A 24,540-nucleotide genomic window follows, 5' to 3' on the forward strand; every position below is an offset into this window, starting at 1 on the left:
GGAAGAGGGACCATGGCGATCCAGGTGGGAGGCCGGATAGCGAAACACCCTGTGTGGGTAGCTACAGTACAGGACCCCTGCATCCTCAACCTGGACTTTTTGAGAAGTACTGGCAGCCAGCTGGACCTCCAGACGGGGACCCTACACTTCCAGGAGGGCCTGGCTGTCGCCATGGCCCACTTGCCCGATGACTGTGACCAGCTTGGGGAATCAACACCTATCAAGCTGCGACCTTGCTGTCACCTTCCTGGGCCACTGGGTCAGAAGAGAGGGGAGATAAGCACCAAGCCGGACAAGGTGACTGCTGCTCGGGAGTCGCCCACCCCCACTGACCAACGGCAACTCTAAGGATTCCTGGGCCTGGCCTCCTACTATCGCGACTTCGTCCAGGACTTCGCCAGCATCGCCGCTCCCCTGCACCAGCTGCTGTGCAAGGTAGAACCCTTCAAATGGTTCACAGCGACCAGGGACGGAACTTTAAATCGAAGGTGTTTGTGGTCTAGCTGGCCATTACCACTGCCAGTCACCAACGCCGTACAGGACTCCACCTCCTGCACCCCCGTGCTCTTGATGTTGGGCCACGAACTTCGCACCCCTGCTGAGATGGTGTTTGAACGGCCGCCAAAACCCTCTGTTGAACCACTTAGATCGGAGTATGCCAGGCTGCTGCAGGACTGTCTAGAGTTGGCTCCCGGCTTCGCCAGTAACCATTTTCAGGGTGTGAGCTGCTGGCAGAAGAGGAACTATGACACCTGGGCACAAGGGAGGCACTTCACACAGAGGCACGTCATTTTTGGGACTTTGTTGGTGCTCTCAGGAATGAGGGACTTTAAGGGGGGAGCTGTGTAATGACCCTGTGTCTGATGTAACTTATTTGTCAGTCTGGGTAGCACTACACTGCTCAGCTGTAGTTGTACCACTGCCTGGTGAAGCAGCACATAAAGAATCCCGGCTTAATAAACCGAGAATTTGAGAACCTGCCAGTCCTGTATGAGCCTCCTTTATTTTGCCGCAAACACTACAATATACCAGTACACATATATGTTTGGTGTGTGTGTCTATATATATATATATATATATATATATATATATATATATACACACACACATACATACACACACTAGTGTGTGTGTGATTATCCTTCCTAGAAACGTTTTTGCCCTTTTAAACGGCATTATTGTGGATGAAAATCGTGCATTTATTTCTGGACCTTGTTTGACAAACCAAATGGCCTGTGTTGCCTAGCACTAGACATTATTAGACCGCGAAACTTAATTAACACAACAATTACTACACAGATGATCAATACTATAAACTCGTTTGAGTTGTACATTAACTGTTTTGGATTTTAAACATCAATACTATGCATAAACCTTTCTTTTCCCTAAAGCCAAAGAGCGCCGTTCTGTTGACTGGGCCAAAAAACAGCAACTCAACTGCCCGCGTTGTATTCTGGAAGGTGTAGTCCTTGGCTTCTGCACCGTTTCCTTTCGTTTCATGAGCAAAAGCCGGAGCGGAGAACTACAGCTCCCATGAGGCCCAGCGAGACAGCGCATGGGCAGGAGGCTCCCAGCAGCTCTTCTATTATGTTTCTCTGTTAAAATAAAAGAAGAGCTACTAGAACGACTGCAAGCGAAACGCTGTTGGAGCCGCTGAGGGGAAAAGTAATACATTAAAAATATTCCTCTTTTATTTCTCTCATTATTGCTTAGTTTGGGATTTTACACGCTAGTTAACTGTACAGCAGTTTGAGAAACAAACGCATAGGATTTATAAAAGTGTTATTATTATTAGTATTATTATTATTTTTTAACAAAGCTGCTCTGTGCATTGCAACAATATAACAAAGCCTGATTTGGTAGGGGAGTCCATAGATTGTGTGTTTCTGATCGAGAAAATATAATGTGGTTGTAAGGAAATGAGCGTTTTCTACACTATACTGACTTACATACATGCGAGGTTTCGTAAATGTAGCGAAAAGCTGCCGTATATCGTGTGGGGAAAGGAGTAAATGTTGGAGCCAGGCATTTTTTTTTTTTACACAGAATCTACCCCTGCCCGCCATCTTTTAAAGGAGAATGTGTGGAGAACGTACCGTATTTCAAAAGGACAGGACTCGGCGTGTTCCGTATTTGCATCCAGTAAATTATTTTATCTTGCCGTAAAATGTTATCTGTTGCATGTTTTGTTTTAAATGTCTCCATTATGTTAACAGCAAAGTTATCTGTGGAATTTGATTTAAGCGCTTTATTACACACAAGTGTTACTCGGTGTTGGCTTTTGGCTTATGTTATTATATACCCTTTTTATTTGTATATTTTTTGCTGTTGGACATTTTTATTTGTTCAACACAAACCACCACAGTAATAATAATAACAAATTATACGGGTGCAGTATTGCACCAAAACAATATAAAATGCAACGAGTAAACGGCGTTTTTTCTTTTCTTAAATCTGGATTGCCAGAAGTGAATACTGTGTAGGCACGCGCGAATTAAGTGCATTTACTGTAGAAACAAGTGATTCTGATCATATGAGTTTGTGTTGTCGATACTGTTTCTTTCAGTTGTTTTATTAAACAAATTACTGTTACCTGGCTTACCACTTTGAAATGCCGCGCAAATGCTACATACATGTCATTAATTGTTTAAAAAAAACAGCTCTGGTCGCAGTTGTTAGCCTCTTAAATACATACTTTTAGCTGATTCTTGCAATAGACGTGTGTTTAAGGTAAACATTTTTGGACCTTTATTACTGTGGTTTTAGATTGTTGTATAACCGCGGTCGTTTACATTCCATTCTATAGAAGGAGGGGGCGGTAGAGGTAAATAATACCAGTTATTTTACAGAGGAAAGGCTGGTGTGGTTTTCTTATTACCAGTAGTACACTATCTGCGTGTGATTTTATTTAGGGATGCATAATTAAGAAAACAAACAAGATTTTTTTTTTTTAATTGCCTGTTATTACTGAAAACGTTCATTGAGGATAAAAACGTGGTTTTCCTAAACAAAAACAAAAAAATAATAACCTAAGATTTTGTAGACTGTGTGCCAGACATTCGCGAGCGTTTGCCATTATTTTTCAAGACTGTGTTAACCAGGCTTTTCTTTATAAAGGGATTTGCGAAAAGTATTAGGTTTATTTTGGAATGTAAAAATCAATGCGATACAGCGTGAGAAATGTTTAAGAGCTGACAATGATACTATTGCATTTAAATGCACCACTAGTGTAGACTAAGTAGTTTTTCACGTTTTAACCCAATTTTAACAGAGTTGTTAAAAGATTTTTGCAGTTTGTGTTCAGAAGGTGTGAATTAATTTTCAATGCTCTTGGCATACAATTCTCAGTACAGTAGTAAATACACCCGTTTTCTGACAATACAAAATCTATATGATTACAGCATTTTGCCAAGTGATAGCAAGTAGTTAAGCAGTCTAGTCTGATGACAGATATGTTTACTTTGAAAATCTGTGTGTATTGATGAACCATTCCTTTCAGTGTTTGTTTTAAAGTGCATCATAGGTTCACTGAGAAAGTTCCAATAGTTTATAGTAGCAATGTATGGGTGTTTGTATTCCAGTAAAAGTCATTTGTTTTGACAGTGTGTGAATTCCCTTCACGTCTATGAAACTTCTTTTCAATGTTATTGAAAAACAGCTCCCATGTGCTTCACACACACCCCCCCCAAAACACTTGCCTTAAAGCAAATGATTTCTATGCTTCTTATTTGAACTTGCTTGCATCCAAGAACGTGACATTTGTTGCATTTTAATGTTTATTTCCAAGTCGATGCAGTGTTCTTTCTTTGTAATAATCACATTATTTGATATCGGTCCAGCTAGTTTTCATGCAATGCCCTAAATAAATGTTTTGATGTGTAAAACAGATCATTTGCAATAAAATTAAAATAGCCACTGTGATAGGATTGTCTGTGCTGTTATAAAACACAATTGGTCATGGTCACTTGTACTTTTGTAATAGGCGTTGAATAGCAAACCTAATTTCTTTAAGGTGAAATTTCCATTTTACCATGTACAGTACTGGAGGTATGTGTCAAAGGATACTTGTAGCTGTAAAATCCCAGCTAACTTGCAGAGGCAGCTTTGATTGGTTTAAACAGCCTCCCACCCTCCCCACAAACTGATTTGTACCCTGGTGCGATTTGAGATCTATCAATATTTAAAACATTTTTTGGCGTATATACAGAAAATCAGTTCAAGATGAAGGAGGTATCAAGCTGAGATAAAAAACAACCTTCATCAGAAAGAGAATATTCTCAAGGAATTGATCTCCCCAGTAATCCCTCACCGGGTCTTGAAGAGATAATTAGGGTCAGGCTCGTCTCAGTCCGTCCTTATCTATTAATCAGCCCGCTTTGAGGTTTTTCTTTTTATATACCTACATTACAGGATAACCCTGTTCTAACGTCCTGGAGATGCAGAGCTGCGAGGATGTCCAGTATGTGAGCAGGGCACTCGGTTAGAATGGAAAGGGTGCACTGGTGACAGTGATTTGAATACTGTGTTTATTGGGGGGTTTTGATCATCAATTTGAACTCTGTCTTGAAACGTGACCTGGGTTTGCTAGAGGTGATCTTGAAGTGATTAATTGCACTCCCAAAACCTGGTTGAAGCGTAACATGTCGTCGGGGGGGGGGGGGGATTCCCCACTTGACCATGCCAAAATACCAGTGTCGCAAACTCCTTGCTCTGAGTATAACAGGGTCTGATTGCCAGACAGGCTTTGAAAGGTTATCTTTTGCTCTGAACTTTTATGTTAGAAAATGAGCAGCCTGCCTAAATAGTTTCCTCTGAATGGGTGATCCATGGTTGGCAGTAGTTTTATTTAGCATGCATGCTGTATTTGCCTGTTAGCTTTAGTTATGAAACTTTTTTTGGGTGAAGGAGAATTGTATTAAGTTTAAAGAACTTTTACCCCATTTCTGTATCACAATTTCAGATTCTTTTAAATTCACTGTTGCCAGTCTGTATGGGCTCAGGAGGTCTGGCAAAACCTTACCATGCAGACTGTCAATGCGCTGTGTACTAAGTTCTGTGCAATAGTGATTTGTTTTCTTTACCCCATAGACAAGGTTGGGAATTAATGGGCTAGCTTTCATGTCTTCATCCTGAACCCTGACACTGGTCTTTTTAAATGCATAGTGGAAGACGACCAGCATTCCTGACAACAAAGATTGTTGTATGTTGTTTTCAACTTGCATTATCATATCCTTCACAATGGCCACTTGAAAACAAATTAGTCTTCATTCAGTGTTTATTGTGCGTCACACAACCTCCTGAGGGTGTTTTATAATGCGCTGATCCCAGGGAGTCTGGGAGAGCTGTAACTTGGTTAACAAGAGCCCCAGATTCTACTTCTCTGATCAAAAGCATTTGCTTTCTCCAGTCGGTTCAGTGAACTAACTTGAGGTTGTTGATATTTGTCACCTTACTTTCAGTACATGCCTTCCATGCACACTTCTTGGCTGAGTAGCATGCTTGCATGAATGTGCTGTATGGATCTCTGCTAGTTTTCCTATACTGTAAAGACATAATTAGGTCCTCTACTGTAATATGTCTGTCTTATAAAAGCAACTTACTAATGGGAATGTATGGCTAAGTCAACCAGTTGTATTTACTGTTGCAGTGAGTCACTTTAAAATGGCCTAAATGTTTATTTTTTCCCTGTTTTTATATCCCCTAGGTTTAGGATCCAGGCTTTGTCGTGATTTGACTCGGTTTTACGGTTTTTTTTAGAGCCTCTGTATAGTACTCCTATTTTAGTATTTCTTGGGTAAGTGATTCCTTGTTAAGAGATGATCATTGATTTTGTGCACAATCAGAAGGAAAACCTTGGTCATTTTAAACAATGTTGTGAAACCTTGCAGATGGAAGTTAAAAGGATGTGTCTATAGCCCCACTGATTGGGGGCGGGGGGGGGGGGGGGACAGACGCAGAATTGCCTGTACAGCATATTCTATATAAATGGTAATCTGGAGGGCTCCCGCATGGCGCATCCAGTAAAGGCGTTCCACGTGGAGTGCAGGATGCGCCCTATAGCCTGGAGATCGCAGGTTCGAATCCAGGCTATGTCACTGCCGACCGTGACCAGGGGTTCCTAGGGGGCGGCGCACAATTGGCCGAGCGCCGCCCGGTTCACCGCGCACCAACGACCCCTAATTGGACATTCCAAATTGGAGAGAAAACCAGGGTAAAAAAAACCATTGGCGACGACTAAATATTTATTAAAAAAACAAAACAAAAAACAACAAATGGTTATCTGGAATAGAAATACATTTTGGATTAATGTAGACTGTCATGCTGGTAGTAAGCAAGATTTTGGTTATGACGACAGGCACAGCTAGGCCTGGGGAATAAACTGGGATGTTCTCCAGCACATGCTCGCACATGTTCAGCATCTGCTTCAACAACAAATCACCATCTTCAGGATACAGAGTCGACTGGGAGTTGACTGCAAGTTCTTTAGCAGTTGGAGCTGAATTGGTATAACACAGGCAAATGTTAATCAGAAACGGGACTGCTTTTTTTTCTGTAGCTTGATTGCAGTTGGACTGCAGGCTTCTGAAATCGCTAGTAATTTATTGCTTATACTAAGCAAGACAGGAGTCCCATGAACTGCCATAAATCAAATGTGATGGTCCGTCTTGATTTTTTTTCTAGGTAGCCTTGGGAAACCGGACGTATTTATATTGCCATCCCTGCTGTTACTGTAACTTTTAAAGAGCTCATTACATAGATTAGTGAAGCAAGACGCTGGCGTGCAGATCCCTTTTTTTGTGTTGAATACCAGTAATTATTAATTACTGGTAAACTGTTTTCCAAACTTCATGCAGGGTGAATAGCAGGTCACAAATGATGTAGTGGGTATAGTGAAGCCCTCTTATCAAATGTACTGCATAAACAGAACATGCAGATTTAACAAAATATACGAAAAACAAAAGCATAGGAATAGATATCGTCAGATCAATTCAACAAGGCTTTTAGAAGTATTGTAGTAAGCCTCACAAGCTTTCCTAGATTCAACACGCGCGTCGTTGTAGTATGTACTGTAGGCAGACTTGATTTGCCCTTTGCAGGGGAATACAGACACGGGTAGACTTTTCAATTTACTTTGATAGTGTATTTATTCATTAGCAACAGGACTTCAACCGGGAGTTCTAGTACAGCATTTGACTGTCCATGAAGGACATTATTCTGGCATTCTAATATTTATGCCTGGCTGTGCAAAAGATGTAGCAGATATGCTCACTTTATTTATATCAGTGGTCAGCTGCAGTTTATCCATTCCATAGCTAACATGTGTCTTACCCTGGAAGGCTGGCTTTACCCCAAATTACTGAGTAAAGGAGGTTGTCAAACTGATGCCATTCCTGCTTTTTCGTGGTACAACATACTAAACTATAAAACAGGTGGCATCGACATGGCATATACTCTTCAAGTGTGCAGTTTCCATACTTCTCTACTCTGGCGCTGTACCATAGCTTAGCCATCTAGGATTCCCGGTTTCCTCCCACAGGTACAATTGGGGCTGTATGGAATATTGAAGTGATGTCATGTCGGTAGATTGTTATCCTTAATATGTTCCTTTTTTGTGTAACGAATCCAAACGTGTGATTTAAGTCTTGGCGATTTGCAGTTGCTAGCGTCGGGCACAGATCCAAAAATCAGTCAAGTTTAGCTGGAAACAAATGTAAAAATATATTAAAGTGAATGTTCATGCAAGCCATGCAGCATGGACACTGAAGGTGTTTCTGATCTGTTTCTTATGCTCCTCGGTGCAAGACTAGAAATGTCTTTTGCAAGCAGGAATTGCATTTACTGTTTGATATTTCAAGCAGCCAAACTTTAGAAAAGTGGAGTTTTAGGTAAACTAGACAGTCTTCTGTCTCTCCTATTCCACACACTTCACCAAAGAAAAAAAAACACTTATCCATGTTTTGGCAGCTTCAAACTATATAAAATGTATTTTGTCTTGCCTGATATTTTTCTGCCGTACCCTTATTCTGTAAGTAAGGGATATATTCCAAACTTAACTTTGCGTAAAGGCAAGTTACATTTTTCCCATCCCAAGAATCACACAGGAAAGAAACTGCTATGAATTCCCAAATAGAGGATTTTTATTGCTTTCCTGCACCTTGCCTGGTGCATTATATAATTAATTAGTCTATAGTGTTGTATAATTAGCCAAACCATGGCTGTGTGTGATTGCAAAATCTGCAGTTATTGCTGCAGTGGTCAAGCTAGTAAACCAGGTATTGAACTTGATATACCACCTATAAATGTTAAGAAGAGTACACCTGAACTGTCATGCAATATCTTCATTAAGCTACAGGAATCATCCTCCACTGTTTTCTTTTGGGTCTAGGATTGAACATTTTTTCTGATGCTGGTGGATAGGTCGACAATGCAATAATAGGATTAGAATGTAGAACGAATTCAGTTTCTTTCAATTGTGTCAGCTAAACTACACCCATGCACTAACGCATGTTCTTTTCATACTCATTCTCACCACTGTTTCCCCCCCCCTCTTTTAGAGGTCACAAGGTCTGGCCCTGGAGATGGGATGTGGGTCCCATTTGGGGAGTAAAGAGCACATAGAGGAATACAGAATCCATTGAAGACACGGAAAAAGAACGAAAGAAAACAACAACAAAAAGAGGGAAAGGATGTCGGCGGTCACCTCAGCAGCCCCGGCTCCCCAGTCCACCGTCAACCTGCCACCGCCTGAGTACACCAACCCCAGCAAGCCCGGCAGGAAGACCAATCAGCTGCAGTACATGCAAAACGTCGTGGTGAAGACGCTCTGGAAACACCAGTTTGCCTGGCCCTTTTATACGCCAGTGGATGCCATCAAATTAGGCCTCCCAGTATGTAGTCTTATTACTAATATTCCACTGACTTGTCCATATTCATTAAGCAGGGTCAAAGCCAGGGAAGCAGTGTGCTTTTATTTGTGTTTATGTTACATCCCGATATCAATTGTGGACGATGGAAGTAATCATTCATTTATATAGAGAGTTTGAATAACTTGATAGACTAGTGTGGGCTTTTGTAGAGGTAGAATATAGGGAGACCTCTTTTTTTGAAATGTGTAAAACTACTGGTATTCTCATGCAATTTGAAAATGGTGCTTTGTATTTCTACCCAGTTACTCCCTTACCTCTTGTAGGCTCACAAGCGCTGTCTGTAGCATATCGATTTACTTTTGTGTCAGATTTATAACAGCCAGTGGAGTGTGTTTTAATGTGTTTAGCTTCTGTTTTAGCACAACTTTAAAATGTATCTATGAAAGATCAGTGGGGAAACAAATCAGACTGTTAGAAAAAGTTTTTTCTGTCCAGTATTTAAGTTTAAAATAGTTCCCAGAAAAGAACCTGGACAAACTTCTAAATTGACTGTTTAGTATTAGATTCTACAGAACTAGCATCATTGTATTCTTTATGTAATGCATTTTCTTCTCATTTGTATTAAACAGGATTATCATAAAATAATCAAGGTTCCTATGGACATGGGGACGATTAAGAAAAGACTGGAGAATAACTACTACTGGAGTGCCAGTGAATGTATGCAGGATTTCAACACAATGTTTACAAACTGTTACATTTATAATAAGGTAAGGATGGAATGGTTAAGAAATAAATAATAATAATGGACCAATTAAAAGTACATTATTGAAGGTATTTTTTGTGTTTTAAAAATATTTGTACTAAATCATTTACCCAGGTCTTCAGTTGGTAATACGTAAGAAATAAACACAAATAAATTAAATTATTGATTCTGCAACACAAAACCATAAACACTGAATTTGTGGTCGTCTGTCTTGGCAACAGAACGCTGCAAGTCATTGTGAAGCATTAAAAAGTAAGTTTGCAGAAAATATTACTGGAATGTAAAATGTGTAGACAAGATTTGGGTTATGGTATCCCTCTAGCGGGCAAAGCTTATTAGTCATCAGGGATAAAGTCCGGAAGAGAGTGATCACATTTTAATGATTGTTAATATGCTGTATTTAATGTGCCGTGCATTAAAATGCTTACTGTCACTAACAGGCTTGTCATCTCTTGAGTTTAAGAAAGTTAAAATATGACTAATCTCTTGGCTGATGCTATTTTAATCTTCAGTCAGCTGTCTTCACATTGAAAGGTGATCTGCAGTGCTGAGTGTTAGCAAGCAGGTTGACATAGTGTTTGTGTCAATATATGTTCGGCACTGTTACCCACCATGCATATGTCAGTATTCAGCCCATTCTTGCCAACCAAAAAGTAGCAGGAAAATAAAAAATAACCCTTTTATTAACCGATTGAACCGAGACATTGTCCCAAAATCCATCAAAGATGTTTGCAGGTGATCTCTCTTCTTGTCTCCACCTCACCCTGCTTGTTCTGCTCTTGCTTAGCCCACAGATGATATTGTTCTGATGGCGCAGGCTTTGGAGAAAATCTTTCTACAAAAAGTGGCTCAGATGCCCCAAGAAGAGGTGGAGATGCTCCCTCCAGCACCCAAGGGCAAAGGACGCAAGCCAGCAGGAGCATTGACGGCAGGTAGGACAAATGAGAAATACCACTGTGCTGTACCAGGGAGTCCTAGTGCGGCTATAGGAAGATAAGTTAATAAAGCTCTGTCTGGTATAAGACGACTGTACATCCTTTTTCTTTCTGCATAAGTTTGTGGCATTCTATTCTTGAGTAAGACACTAACTTGTGACTCAAATCACACAAAAGCTCACGTAATGTTTAATTAGGTTCATAGCTCTTCCTATGTTTAAGTGTGCTTGCACTATTGCAGCAAGTACACTTTTTTGCTTGTCCAGTAAAGCTTTTATTCCCTTGTAGAACTGTCCCCTATACTGGCCACGTGCCTGTTCTTCAAGTTTACAAAATTGCATGTCCTCGCTTATTAATTAGGATGCTTTTGTTGTTGTTTTGCAGAAAGCCCGCAGGAGTCTGCAGTGTCCTCAGTGTCTCCGCCTGCATCTTTTCCAAACACCTCTCCAGTAGTATCTCAGACTCCCGTCATCGCAGCGACCCCTGTTCCAACCATCACCCCCAATGTCCCGCCAGTTCAAGCGGCCGCCCCCATGATACCCGTTGTTCCTTCAGCACAGCCAGTCATCAAGGTAGGTTCTGTCTGCTGTGTGGGTGGGAAGGACCTGATCATGCTGTCCTTGTATGTCCCACAACCCCCCCAAGCTGAGGAAAAGATTGCTGATGAAAAGTGCATGGGCACAAATGTTTCCTGCATGAATAACAGCAGTATTACATTTGTGTTATATTTGATATGTCGTAGCAAAGTCCAAAAAAGTAAAGCAGTATATTGCGTTTTCATCGATTAACCAGTGAACCGTAGTTGCAACAGTTTGCTATCAATCCATTCTGGCTGTTTCAATCACTTCATGGCTTGCTGTTTTTCTCTTGTTTTATTTCTTTGTTTTGCTCCGTAGAAAAAAGGTGTGAAGCGGAAAGCGGACACGACGACTCCCACCACTTCTGCGATCACGGCCAGCCGTAGCGAGTCGCCCACCCCCCTGCTGGACCCCAAACAAGCCAAAGTGTTGTCTCGGCGGGAGAGCACGGGGCGGCCCATCAAGCCCCCCAAGAAGGACTTGGAGGATGGGGAGGTGCCCCAGCATGCGGGCAAGAAGGGGAAGCTCACCGAGCACTTGAAGTACTGTGATAACATACTCAAGGAGATGCTTTCCAAAAAGCACGCTGCTTATGCTTGGCCCTTCTACAAACCTGTCGATGCAGAGGCCTTGGAATTGCACGACTACCACGAAATCATCAAGCACCCCATGGACCTCAGTACCGTCAAAGTACGTCCCTTCCCACTACTGTAACAACATTTCTATAACAGAAGTTGGTGGGGCATATCATCATATAACCCTGCCAAAATATTGGGTGGCCACCGAGGGCTGCTCTATACTTGAATATCCTCTACTTTATTGTGGCTGGCCAAACAGAAGGTCACACAATGGCAATGAAATGGGCTTAACGAAAGCAGCATTTGAGAAACACTGATCTAACCCTTTTAATTAGAGTGACTAGGTAACAGAAAAAATAGACTAATTTTAAGCAGTCATTATTCTAAATAACATTTTGTAACCTGGTTTCCAGACAGAAAAGTTAGAGATGAGAGGCGAAAACATTAGTTATTGTAGTTGAGCTAAAGAATTAGGATTATTTGGACCACATTTATTAAATAATAATTTTGCATATATAATGCACATTTTAATAAGCACATGTCCTCTGTATCAAGGCTTCACTGGCTGTTCTGTTGAATTACTGAGTGAAAACACTGATAGTCCTGTGAATCTCCACTGCTCCAGTGTGACTTCCACTGCAGCAGTGCTTTGATTAATTCACTAGTTTCCAGTCAGAAAGTACTGCTATTGATTAGCTTTTATTGGACCAGTTTGGGACACACACATGCACAGCTTTCAAGAATACCTTCATCATGTAACCATGGATTTGAGTAGAAACAGTTGTTTACTTTTCAAAATGGAATCGGAACCTAGGAACCTGTTGTCGTGGGAACACAGTTGAATGAATACAGTTCTGCAGTTAAAGAAAAAAAACATTTCAGCTGTACAGCGTAGAACCAGAAACCTAGAAGTCTATTCATGTCGTATTTGGTGATTGGAAAGTAAGAAATCGCTATGTTTTGTTGCTCGCAGAAAAAGATGGACGGCCGGGATTACCAGGACGCACAGGGGTTTGCGGCTGACATCCGGTTAATGTTCTCAAATTGCTACAAGTACAATCCTCCAGATCATGAAGTGGTGGCTATGGCAAGGAAACTACAGGTATGTTGGCTCCCTAAGACTATGGCATTGTCACATCAGCACTGGTAAATATGTACATTGCTATTAATAGACCCCTGTGACCGGGTAGCATCACTGGCAAGGCTTGTTTCCGTCAGGGAGAGAGAGATTCAGACACAAGAAGCTGCAGGTTTAAGCGCTATTGCGCACGTTTATTACAAACAACCAAACACGAACAAACCAAACAAACAGGCGCAGTGGCCAAAATAAATGCTTTAAACAAAAAAAACGACTGTACCGATACCCTTCAATTTCAACACAGTACAGCACACACAAAAACACACTAACCATCACCAACATTAACCGACAGGGCAGGGAGGAATTTAACCCTCTCCCTGACAACCCAGTATTCCCCACATACACTACACCGGCAAGGCATCCGCTTAAAATGTAGGGTTTAATTCAAACCAGATTTGTGAACATCACAGAAAAGCATGTCAAGATATTAATTTACAACTTCAAACATTCTCTTTTAAAGTTCAGTCGGAGAAAACATTCCAGGACATCTTGCCTTGTGTCCAGATCACAGGGGTCTTGTAGTTTTGAGAGTACAATTATTGTTCTTGTGATTTGTAATTGACTGTTGGGTGTAGAGTGTCTCTTACAGTAAGTCATCATTCTGCAGTTTGAGCAGACTGGGCCTCTCGCTCAAACTGCATGAGATGACAACTCTTACAACAATGAGACGCGCTCAACATATCATCTTATACTCAAGCACCCCCTGACTGGGCCCTGTCCCAATCCTCTCCCATCGGCAGGACGTGTTCGAGATGCGCTTCGCCAAGATGCCCGACGAGCCGGTGGAGGAGGCCCCTCCCCCCGCGCCGCCGGCCGCCCCTGTGGTCAGCAAGAGCACGGAGAGTAGCGAGAGCAGCGGAGACACCTCGTCCGACTCGGACAGCTCCGACTCCGAGGAGGAGCGGGCCACCCGGCTCGCCGAGCTGCAGGAACAGGTGGGTTCAGAACAGGTGGGTTTCAACACAACAAAGACTGGAAAGAGACCTGAGTTTTTTTAGATTCCATTTCCTGTCAAGTTCCACAGGACTACTGTTTTACAGCCATGCAAAAAACGAAAGAAAGTACTGTATTCAACCGACGTATTAACACGAGTCAATTAACAATGATTTAAAAAAGAACTGAATCAAATATGAATTAACCCTCTACCGCATCCTGTTAGCAGTTTGATTACAGTACATCTCCTGTCTTTGTTAGTTTTGTTAAACCTTCAAATGCATGCTGTTTTATCTGTTAAAACTGTTTTTTTTGTTTATCGTTCATTTTCGCTGCCTTTTGGTGGCACTTTTTTTATTAACCTATTGTTTATGCATCAACAAATAATTATTCTATTGTCTTAACACGTTAAACATGGTCTTTTGGTAAATATCTTGTCCCCTGATGTCACTTTAACTTTTTTACCAGCAAATCACTGTGGATCGCCCCAATGGTAACAGGGCAGGAAAAAAAAACGGGTGTGCCAAAAGTTATCAGGTGATTTACTTTTTATTTTCAGGTACCCCACTAACTCCTTATTTCTTATAAAGCACCTTAATTTATGCGGTAGAGGGTTAAGATGGGAGGTGACTGATTTTTTTATTTTATTTATTTATTTTTTTTTTAAAGATGATAGCTCTGGAGAGCTAACAATAATCGGATTGCAGTCTCCAAAGTAATGGTAGTTACAAGACAGAAGCGCAAGGCTCCTCATGTACTGCTTATCCTTATGCTTCAGAGAACTCTGCTGTGCCACACATTACAGTCTCTGCCTGTCTCAATGCTATGGCCACACTCAGTGCTTAATGGCAACAGTTGAAATGGTGAAGTTTATGTTGGTAATTGGATAAATTCAAAATAAGAGAACATTAAAGGATTTACTCCATTTTTTTTTGTGTGCTCTAACCTTGGTGTGCTCTATTATTCTCCCTCTGCATACTTCATTTCCCGTGTTTTCAGACTTGCTTTCATTCATTTCACTTATTTCATATTGTCTGCGTGGCTGCTTGCTTTGTATTGCGCCACCAGAGCCAAACATAGGGGTCTGTTCTGTAACATACTTTATACCGCGCGTGTGGGGAGGGCAGCTTGTAGCAATGACGTCACTATAGCAGCTTCATAAAGCTGTGGATTCAGAGCTCTCCATAGCAACGGTAATGTTTAATCCATGAAACAAATAACTTAATTAAGTCTATCGTCATAAGTAAATGGTTCATTACGAATGGGATAAACAGAAAACACAAGGGTTCTTTGGGGGTAGCTTAAAAAAAAAAAAAAAAATTTGTTATCTCTTTCATTGTGTATCCTCTCTGCAGTTTTTCTCCCCCAGCCCCCACCCCCCCTTTTTTATATAAAGTAACTTGCAAGCACAGTAAGAGTGTGAGATATATAAAAATGTGTCAGCTTGGCTCTGGGGTTGCAATAAGCTTTGTGCATTGCTTCTTTAGTGCTGCATTAACCTTCTAAAAACCCTACCGCTATGCCGGAATAGATATTAGAACCAAGCAACTCTGCTTAGTGCTGCAGTGGGGAAGCAATTTACTGCCCTGCATCTCAGCTTAACATTGTGAGCAGATATACATCTTAATCAGGGCAACAAAGAATAATGAAGCAAACCAATGGTAGGAAAACTCAGTTCCATGGAGGTAGTCCTCTTAAGTATGCCCATTTGATATAAACATCCACAATCCCTCCCGCCCTGTCTCTCACCTTGGCTTTGGCAGCCCTCACCCCCCTACCCCCCCCCCCCCCGTGCCGAGTGTAGCTTCCAGGCCCCCAACAGCACACTGACCCCTCTGTCTCTCCACAGCTAAAAGCAGTCCACGAACAGCTGGCGGCTCTCTCCCAGGCCCCGGTAAGTAAACCAAAGAAGAAGAAGGAAAAGAAGGAGAAGGAGAAAGAGAAGAAGAAGAAAGACAAAGAGAAAGACAAGGAAAAACACAACAAGGTGAAGGTGGAAGAGGAGAAGAAGCCCAAGTCGACGCAACCAGCAAAACAGACCCAGCAAAAGAAAGCCCCGGCCAAGAAGGCAAACAGCACCACCACAGCAACCAGGTAATGCTGACTAGCTCTGCATCACGGGGAAGAAATACAGAGGCAATGGAGAAGCAGTAGAGGCAGACTTCATACTTCACATTTTTAAGTTCTGTTTTGAGAAAGAGTCATCCAATTCTAATGAAAATTGGTATGGACGTTCCATCGAGTTCAAGGGTCATGTTCATCATTTCTGGCCTCCACGTGGTTGGGCTGTGGAAGCCTTGCACTTTGGCATTGCTTTGAAGTATTTGTTTTACATGCTGTGGATATAAGTGTAACACGTTTACAGTACTAATACCTGATCAGCTAAGCTCTATCTTGGGAACTGCTCATCTGAATTTAATATAACTGGGCTGGAAATTTAGTAGCATATCTTGTTTGGATTAGTCATGGAAAAACATACAGGAAGCTGGTCAGCTCACTTCCTTACACGAATTGTCATCCTGTGCATGAAACACTACACATTAATTAGGTAATTTCATATCAAAAGCAAGACATGAAATTCTTTGCCCTTGATCTCAAGGTTCAAATAGTCTGTACACTAAATATGGCAGGGATAATACCTTAAAGCAACTAGGTCTTCAATATGCTGTTTTAGGGCAGTTCATAATGCAACATCAGCCTTTATCACTTATCAGCAAAACTAGTTAGAGTAAATGATAGACTTTTGTCCTGGATAAAGCCAGGTATATGGCTGAAGTTTTTTTTTTTTTTTACATAAAATGAAAGATGTGTGATACAATTCTAATAAAACGATTTCAGGCAACTGAAGAAGGGAGCAAAACCTCCGGCCGCCGGCTACGAATCGGAGGAGGAGGAAGACTCTTTGCCGATGACGTACGACGAGAAGAGGCAGCTCAGCCTGGACATCAACAGGCTGCCCGGAGAGAAGCTGGGCCGTGTGGTTCACATCATCCAATCCAGAGAGCCTTCGCTCAGGGACTCCAACCCAGACGAGATCGAGATCGACTTCGAAACGCTCAAACCTTCCACGCTGCGCGAACTCGAGCGATATGTCAAGTCTTGTTTACAGAAAAAACAGCGCAAACCTTTACGTAAGTACGAGACGCCCGGAAAGGAGAGCTCGTCTTCAGGGGGAGTTACCCTGCTGTTAGCTGCGATAGTCGGTTTGCTTCCGGTTATAGAAGAATGAACCGTGGTGTTCTACTAGAGCTACTCCCCTACCCCTGTGCACGTCTGTTGGTTGTTTTTCTTTTAGAGTGTGCTTTACTTGGCTAAGAATGTGCTATTCTAGAATGAGCTCCGCGCCCATTGTCCAAGACAGTGAGGTTCTAGAATGAGCTATGCATTGCTTGGCGGTGCATTTTCCTTTTTTTTTTCTTTGTTAGAAAAAGAAGAAAAGAGAGTCCTGGCCTGCGCTTTTTGTTAACACAGCTTTGCGATCTTAGATCGATCCCTGTACTTACTGTACAGGGCTGTGTGTTTCATCCGCAGCTGGCACAGGGAAAAAACAAAGTGCGAAGTCTAAGGAGGAGCTTGCTCAGGAAAAGAAGAAAGAGTTAGAAAAGAGGCTGCAGGACGTGAGTGGACAGCTGAACAACAACAAGAAACCGCCCAAAAAAGGTACCTGTGTTGCAGGGTTAGCAAGCGGCTTGACGTACAGGCTGCTGGCTGGGCTGGACTTTAAAAAGAAAGCAACGAAAAAAAAACATAGCAGGCAGAGAAGAATCCAAGAGACAACCAGGGGTTCAACTTTGTTGTTGTTTTGTTGTTTTTTCCATTTTTAATATTTTTTTTGGCCAACTGTCTGGAATCAGTTTTTAGTTTTGTTCACGTTAGAAGTTCCCTTCTGGTGGCTCCACTCTCCCAATCAGAATAGCATGTTTAGTTTTTTTGAGCCTTAAATGGAATTGGTCCCAAAGACGCTGCTCATATTTTTAGATGTCCGTCCTTTTTCGACCCTGTGCCTTTCCATGTCCGCAGAGAGCAACACAACCGGTAATTCTACCATGCAGCCAGTAAAGCCTGCTTCAGGTTCATTGCTGTAATGCAACTGCAGACAGCTGGTTTTGCGCTTGTGATTTCAAAGGAGAGACGTTGTGACTGGTTGATATCGTCGTTGTAACCTCATTTTTTTCGAGCGCTTGTGTAACAGTCGTTTGCAGTGGCGGAGCACACATAGTAGCAGTGTCTGCGGCAGGTTTAAGAGTGTGAAGGCAATATAAAGCACAATCAGACGTGCCTGAGGGAAAATTCGTAATCGAAGACGGGACCTTTCTGTGTTTTGTTTCAAGTCATTTCATTTGATTTTTTTTTTCCATCTTTTTGTGTGTGTGTGTTTGCATGTTTGTTTGTTCGTCCCCAGCGATGGGGACTACAGCCCATCCACAGCACAGATATAGGAGGGACACATTTATAGTGAACGCCCTCTATTCCTGTCTGTGCTGTGAAGCTTTGTACAGATTGTGTTTTAAAATGTGCACCAAAAGACACCACAACCAAATGCAGAGAAAACAGTACATTAGCTTTATAAGAAATAAAATATTCACTGACTGTTACGAATCAAGAAACACTTGCAGCACCATCAAAAGGTGGCACTCTAGACAATGCTACACAGGGCTGCTCCTAGTGGAGATTCAAGTTAGAGATACAGAACATCATGTCTTTGTATTATATAAGCTACAGTAATTATATTGTCACTTCCTTGTGCTGTCTGTCTTATTGTTGGAGTTTTTTTTCCAAACCGTGTTTGGTTTCTGTGTCCAGGTTCTGTAGGTGATGATTTTGCTAAATATTTGCTTATAATTGGACATCTGCACAGTTTTCTAGATCCTGAGTAAAAATGTGCACATTCCCTGATGAAGTAGCCTTGGTGATTTATTTTTGCCAAATCGATATATAAACTGGTTATCGCTACAGAACCGTAAATGTGTACCAAAAATGGATTTATTTAAAACCTGACTACAATAAGACAGCACAAGAAAGCAATGGTAAGTAACTAAAAAATGTAAAAGTTTTAAAGTTTTTAAGATTTTTATTTTATTTTTGATAAATGTACCGGCCTTGACCTTTTTCTTGTGGCTATTGCCACACGCAACAAGGGAATACATTTCACAAGCTGTTGAATACTAAAAGTGAAACTAAAGTCCCTTTTTCAATGACGGGCTTTAACACCAATATATCCCTAAATCTTTATTGCTGTGCACTTTGATTTGCTATATAGGTCTAAAATGTGCAGTTTTGAAAACACACATTTTCACGTGTTTTCATTTTAAAGAATATCTGGTGCTAAAAGAGGTTAAAGAAAGGTATTTGTTTCCATGCCTTATAATGCACTTCCTAGGTCATTTCACCTCAGCAGTGTCTTCTGGGTCAAAGCATATTACTGGCTTGAAAGCGTGTCATTCAAAAGGGACAGCAGCTGGTTGGGTAATGACAGAGAAAGAAGGCGCTGGAGAAGTAACTGCACCCTCAGATAGTAACCTTGTGTTCAAATGAAAATATTTGTGTACTGGACATCTGAGACCTACAGCTGTGGCCAAAGGTTTTGCATCACCCGATTTAGAATAGTTTCATTTTGCTTCATAAAGTCGAATAAAATCTGCTGAATAATGTTACGTTAACGTCTTGAATTACATACCGCTTTGTAGTTTTCCATATACTTAACGAAAAACTGACTAATTAAAAAATGTGATGTTTCAAAATCTAACATGAAGTACTGTACTGCTAGGCTTCCGGTAGACCCTTACCATATAATTGTGTAGTTTCTTTGATTACATGATGTTAAATTAAAATATCTAAATTATGTTCATATTTATTTGTTTTATTTTAAATTGTCTCAATCCTAAAATTTCTAGGTGATTTTGGCCACAGCTGTATAAAACGAATGAAAATGCACAAGCAGCAAGATTTGTCAGCTCTGAACACTTCAGGGCATAGATGTGTTGTGTGAATAAGGTGCTGTGTGTCTCTTTTGAAGGCAGTGGTGGGTTAATGTGCTGTTCTGTTCTGTTTCACAGCAGAGAAGGCAGGCTCTGGCCCAGCAGGCGGCCCTTCAAGATTAAGTGGAAGCAGCAGCTCTTCAGATTCTGGGAGCAGTAGTTCTAGCGGATCAAGCTCCGACAGCAGCGACTCGGATTAAAAAAACAACAAACGTACACAAAAAACAAAACCTGGAACATTTTTTTTTAATTGTGTTTTTTTTTTTTTTTTTTTGTTTAATTTTTTTCAAATACAGAAAACATTGTATGCAGTCAGAAATTGGTAGTTTCCCTCTGGAGACTTAGATTTTTTTTTAAATAAAAGAAAGTTACACAGTCAGAACATTTAACATTTTTATAAAGACTATTTAAAAAAAAAAAAAAAAAAAAAAGTGTAAGCAAGCATAGTGAAGTGCAAAGGTGGTTAAACTGTTAATGTTTGGAAACAGGCCTCAGTTGGGTTGGGTGTGGGATGAGGTATCCTTTTTGTTTTTCCCTGCGTGGAATTCTAGATTAGAGCAAAATTAGCAGAAAATACAAAGGGGAGAAAGTTCAGATTTTACAAGTCCCTGCTGTTGTGATATTTATTTTAAAAATAAATACATAGTACGGTGTTTGTAAACTTTTTTTAAGTTTAAAATCAAGCAAACATTTTTGCCAAGTTATAACTCAATTTTAACATTGCACAGTGTGCTGGGATTCGATCTTAAATTACTTTTACATCTTGATTTTTTTTTTTTAAGCTTCTTTTTTTGTTTATTTTACTTCTAAATATATACATGCACAGTCTAGCCTAGAATTTGACCTGTGCACCCTCATCACATTCCAGTAACACAAACCCCTGCCTTTGCATGTAATTATATCTACCTTATTTATTTGGCATCTTAAGTAAATGGTTTTAGAATATGTGCATGAGAACGTAAAAGGCGTTTGTTTGTTGTCAACCTCCATCGTTACATAGGCATCTATCTGAAATGTCCGCCAACAGAAAACAACTCGGAGAAATCTTACAGGGTCTGTATTACACGGCTGTATACCTGTGCAGGTGCTTTGTCTGGGGCTTCAGATAGGGTGTGGGTGCAAGTCTGCATCTGACTGCCAAAGCTGTGTGCTTAAAGTTTTTATTAGGAATGGGGTTATTTTAATCTGAACACGCACGTCATTGGGATCTAACCGAAAATACATTCCTTCAGAGAACTGGTTGCAATTTGAAGACAAATTAAACTTCATTTATTTTTTTTATTTTTTTTAATAGAATGTTGATTTAGTTTTATTTTGTCCTTGTGCATATATAAATATCCACCTTTTATATGTGACCCCTTTGTTTTAAGGCTGAATCTGTAACTTGTGAAGGTCCACTCATGGTACAGTCACATCTGTGGCTTGTGTGACTGCCCATCACATTGGACATTGAGCTTGTATGGTTTAAAAGATCTTGCTCTGTAGCTGCATCCACCATTGTTTGAGGCTTTAAATGCATACCCATTGCAGGGGCACTATGTGCTAGACAAGTTGTGAAGTGTTCTGAGCAGAAAGCAGCTGAAGGCCCCTAGAGAGGGTGGTAATGCTATTACGAAGTGAAAATGTTTTGCCGTGTGGAAGTGTTTTTAGCTTCTGCACTGGATTGCGATGGAAACCATGTCTTTGTTATAATGAAAGGTTCAAGATACTAAGGCTTTTAACAGGCTTCTAACATGGGCTAGTGCTCTCTAGTACTTATTGTGAAAGTCCACCTAATTCAGTTGTAAATGATATGGTGCTTAAAGCATAGACTTTATCAGATATAACTTGGTTATGAAGTTTCAAAATATATACCCGCCTCCCTTTTTAAAACTTTTTTTACGCAACTTGCAAAGTTGCTTGCCCTTTAACAGGAGATGACCCTGTTGATTCTCAACTGGCCATGCAAGTAAATTCAGTTAGGATGAAATGGGTCTTCATTAAGTCACATAGTAAACTTTATAAATTAAGATTTTGTATCAATGTTATTTTTAAGCTTTTGAAGTCGTTTGTAAGAGTTTGAGATATGACTAATTCACTTGCTAAACGGTGATGCAGAGGCCACCCAGCATTGTTTTCATTGCCACTTTTGTGGGTTTTTTGTTAGCTTGCATCTTTCGACCTTGACTGGTAGGAACTGGAACCTATACAATAGGTGTTTTGGTTCATGCCAGCAGGTGGCGCAGTTGCTTCAGTTTTGCAGCAGTGCTGGCACTTTTTGGTGGAGATTATCATCTCAAAATGAAAATGTGAAGGTGCAAACTAAAGAGTGATAGGGTTTGTAGTAATGACCTCTGGATTTTTTCAAATACCTGTTTATAGCCTGGATTTATACAGCATAATAGTGTTCTGTTGTGGTAGACAGTATTGACAGTATTGAGCTGTTTTAGCCCTGTCCACAAAAAAAAACAAAAAAAACACTGAAAATATTCACCGAGAAGACTGACTTATGTAAATTCTGTTAAGGGAGGCTACTGTGGGTATTGGACAATTCTGTTTGCCCAACAGATCGTCTCATTCTTTAATTTTAGGATATTGAATATTACAAACTTGTAGCCTAAAATTGACTTTTTTTTTCTTCCTTTTTATAAAAAAAAAAAAAACTTAAAAAAATAAAAACATTGGAGCTCCCGGGGTCCCTGTTCTGTAACGGTTACACTTTAGACTGTCTCCACTGTTTTTAACATTTTTAAAGTATATCTTGTAATATGCTGTATAATGTTGCTTCTCAGTAGATAGGACTAGTATTGTTTGTTTGAGGTAGTGTCTTCCTGGTCACCAGCTGCAGGTTCTTGTTCTGCACCACAGTGACTCCAGCTGGCAGGAACAGGAGCTGCAGCAGTGTGGGACGACGAGTTCATGGCAGGAGCCTGTTACTGTTCAGCAGGGGAGACACATGTTTGGCAGGCTGGGAATCAGTAATGAATGTACCCACAACACCCCAGAATGATTTTTGCTTCTGTGCTTATTAGAGGGAAGCTCAAAAATAAAGACGTATTTTAAATCATAGGGAAAGACCAATACTGGTGATGCTGGTGCTGGTTCTTGTGCATCTGGTCTAACACAAACCAATACTGATATGCAGCTAGATTAAATGGAAATGCAGAGATTGCATTATTAGATTTACGCTGTGTGTGTGATTAGTGGTCTGGGAGGGTTCCTGCTGCTGTGTTTCTCTTAGAGCTGGACAGTAAGAACTTGGTAGACTGCTAAATTACCAAACACAAGAAGTTTCGATAGACTGACAATTTTTGATTCACTCTCTTAAACCTCCCACCGCAATGACTAAACTGTTGACTAGTTTTTCCACCAAATCGAATATTTTTGACAATGTTGCACCAATATTGATCCCCCAAAAATAACTTGGCAAAAAAAGTATTGGTTTCAAAATGTGCTGGTCTATCCCTGTGTGTGTGTGTGTATATGTATATACACACACATACACGTCATATGATCAATAGCTGATTTCTTTTTGTTTCCCCCCTGTGATTAAACAGACTGGGTTGTGTTTTGACATTCTATTTAATGTAACATTAGATAGTTTTAAAGCATTAACGTTTTGCATTAAATGCAGACACAGCCGATATCCACTGTGCTAAAAAACAAACAAAAAAAACGGTAAGACACTCATGAATTTGCTTCTGTTCTGTGTCCAGATCAACAGCATTGTCATGCAAGTCCCGACACAAATTCTACAGACTAATGCCTCTGTGTGCCGTTCACAATATAATACCTTCTGGGTTTCCTTTTAGCGACTGATGAGTTGAAAGAAAAAGAAAAAAAATTATATCAAAATATATATATTCGCCACTTTGTTTGTTTTTTAGGCCCTGACCAAGATATAATAGTTTTTATATTTTAAAACAAAGTTTACTTTTAATGTATGATGTGCATGCAGATTTATTGTAATTCTTTCTTATACCTTTTTTTGGAGCTGTTTATAGTATCTTCCTGTAAATGTCAGTCAATGGGGGGAGGGACAAGGATTCATTGTAAGTAGTTTTAGGCTTGTTTATTGCAACACTGGCCTCTGAGCCAAAATGGGAGGAGGGGGAAGGGAGGGTGAATTAGAAGCTAATATTTGATGTAACTGCTAACCAGGGTCCCTGTATCTCATATGGGGCTTGTTTTGTTTTCATAAATAAACATCAAAAACTAAAAGAAAAATCTATAAATTGTGTTCAGAATTATGTGAAAGTTGCACCCATTCTCTTCTGAGCTCTTCTTTTGTGTGCTTCTATAGTAGCACTGAAATGAGATTTCTTGAAATGCATTTGTTTTGTATTATAAGTTAATCCACATATTACTTCACTATCTCAATGTTTAAGTCAGCAACTAACTTCATAATCTTGTAGATAAACTTCTACTCAAGAATAACCATTAAAGGTACGCATGCCACTTTTGATAATTATTTGTACATACTTTTGATCTGTTACAATGTGCATACATAATGTGGTGCTTAGAATATGATTAAAAGATCGCAATAATCAAAGTGGATGAAATCTAGTACACATCTTTCCCAGAGGTGTGCTGCATTTACCTAGTTCATACACAGCCCACTTGAAAACTTTCCGCATTGTTCCTGACTCTTATTGACATTGCATATGATAGAACCACATACATTTTGGGGATTGAACCTCAGTCTTCTGCTGATTTGTCCCTTGCTGCGTTGTGACAAAACACACTGGCCATGTTCTGGTCTGCCCTGCCAAGATGCAAGTTGTTATGGGT

The 24,540-nt window shown here is 40.5% G+C and overlaps 1 protein-coding gene across 10 annotated transcripts; it reads left to right on the forward strand.

The window, feature by feature from the left end:
- Positions 1–1,542: 1,542 nt before the first annotated feature.
- LOC117396945 (bromodomain-containing protein 3-like) lies at positions 1,543–23,984 on the forward strand. Of its 10 annotated transcripts, none has more exons than XM_033995347.3 (13): positions 1,543–1,665; positions 8,556–8,888; positions 9,497–9,634; positions 10,418–10,562; positions 10,950–11,137; positions 11,462–11,833; positions 12,695–12,823; positions 13,600–13,809; positions 14,261–14,329; positions 15,642–15,886; positions 16,631–16,923; positions 17,324–17,452; positions 19,849–23,984. In XM_033995347.3, exons 2-13 carry the CDS (start codon positions 8,688–8,690, stop codon positions 19,968–19,970), a joined length of 2,241 nt encoding a protein of 746 aa, XP_033851238.2. In that variant the 5' UTR covers positions 1,543–1,665; positions 8,556–8,687; the 3' UTR covers positions 19,971–23,984. The 10 variants fall into 10 exon arrangements, with proteins under 10 accessions (XP_033851238.2, XP_058861548.1, XP_058861550.1 ...); XM_059005565.1 differs by having other exon boundaries at positions 19,852–23,984; XM_059005566.1 differs by having other exon boundaries at positions 1,544–1,665; positions 13,600–13,794.
- Positions 23,985–24,540: the final 556 nt, after the last annotated feature.

This window comes from Acipenser ruthenus, chromosome 31 (assembly GCF_902713425.1).
Source record: "Acipenser ruthenus chromosome 31, fAciRut3.2 maternal haplotype, whole genome shotgun sequence".
Taxonomy (NCBI): Eukaryota; Metazoa; Chordata; class Actinopteri; order Acipenseriformes; family Acipenseridae; genus Acipenser; species Acipenser ruthenus.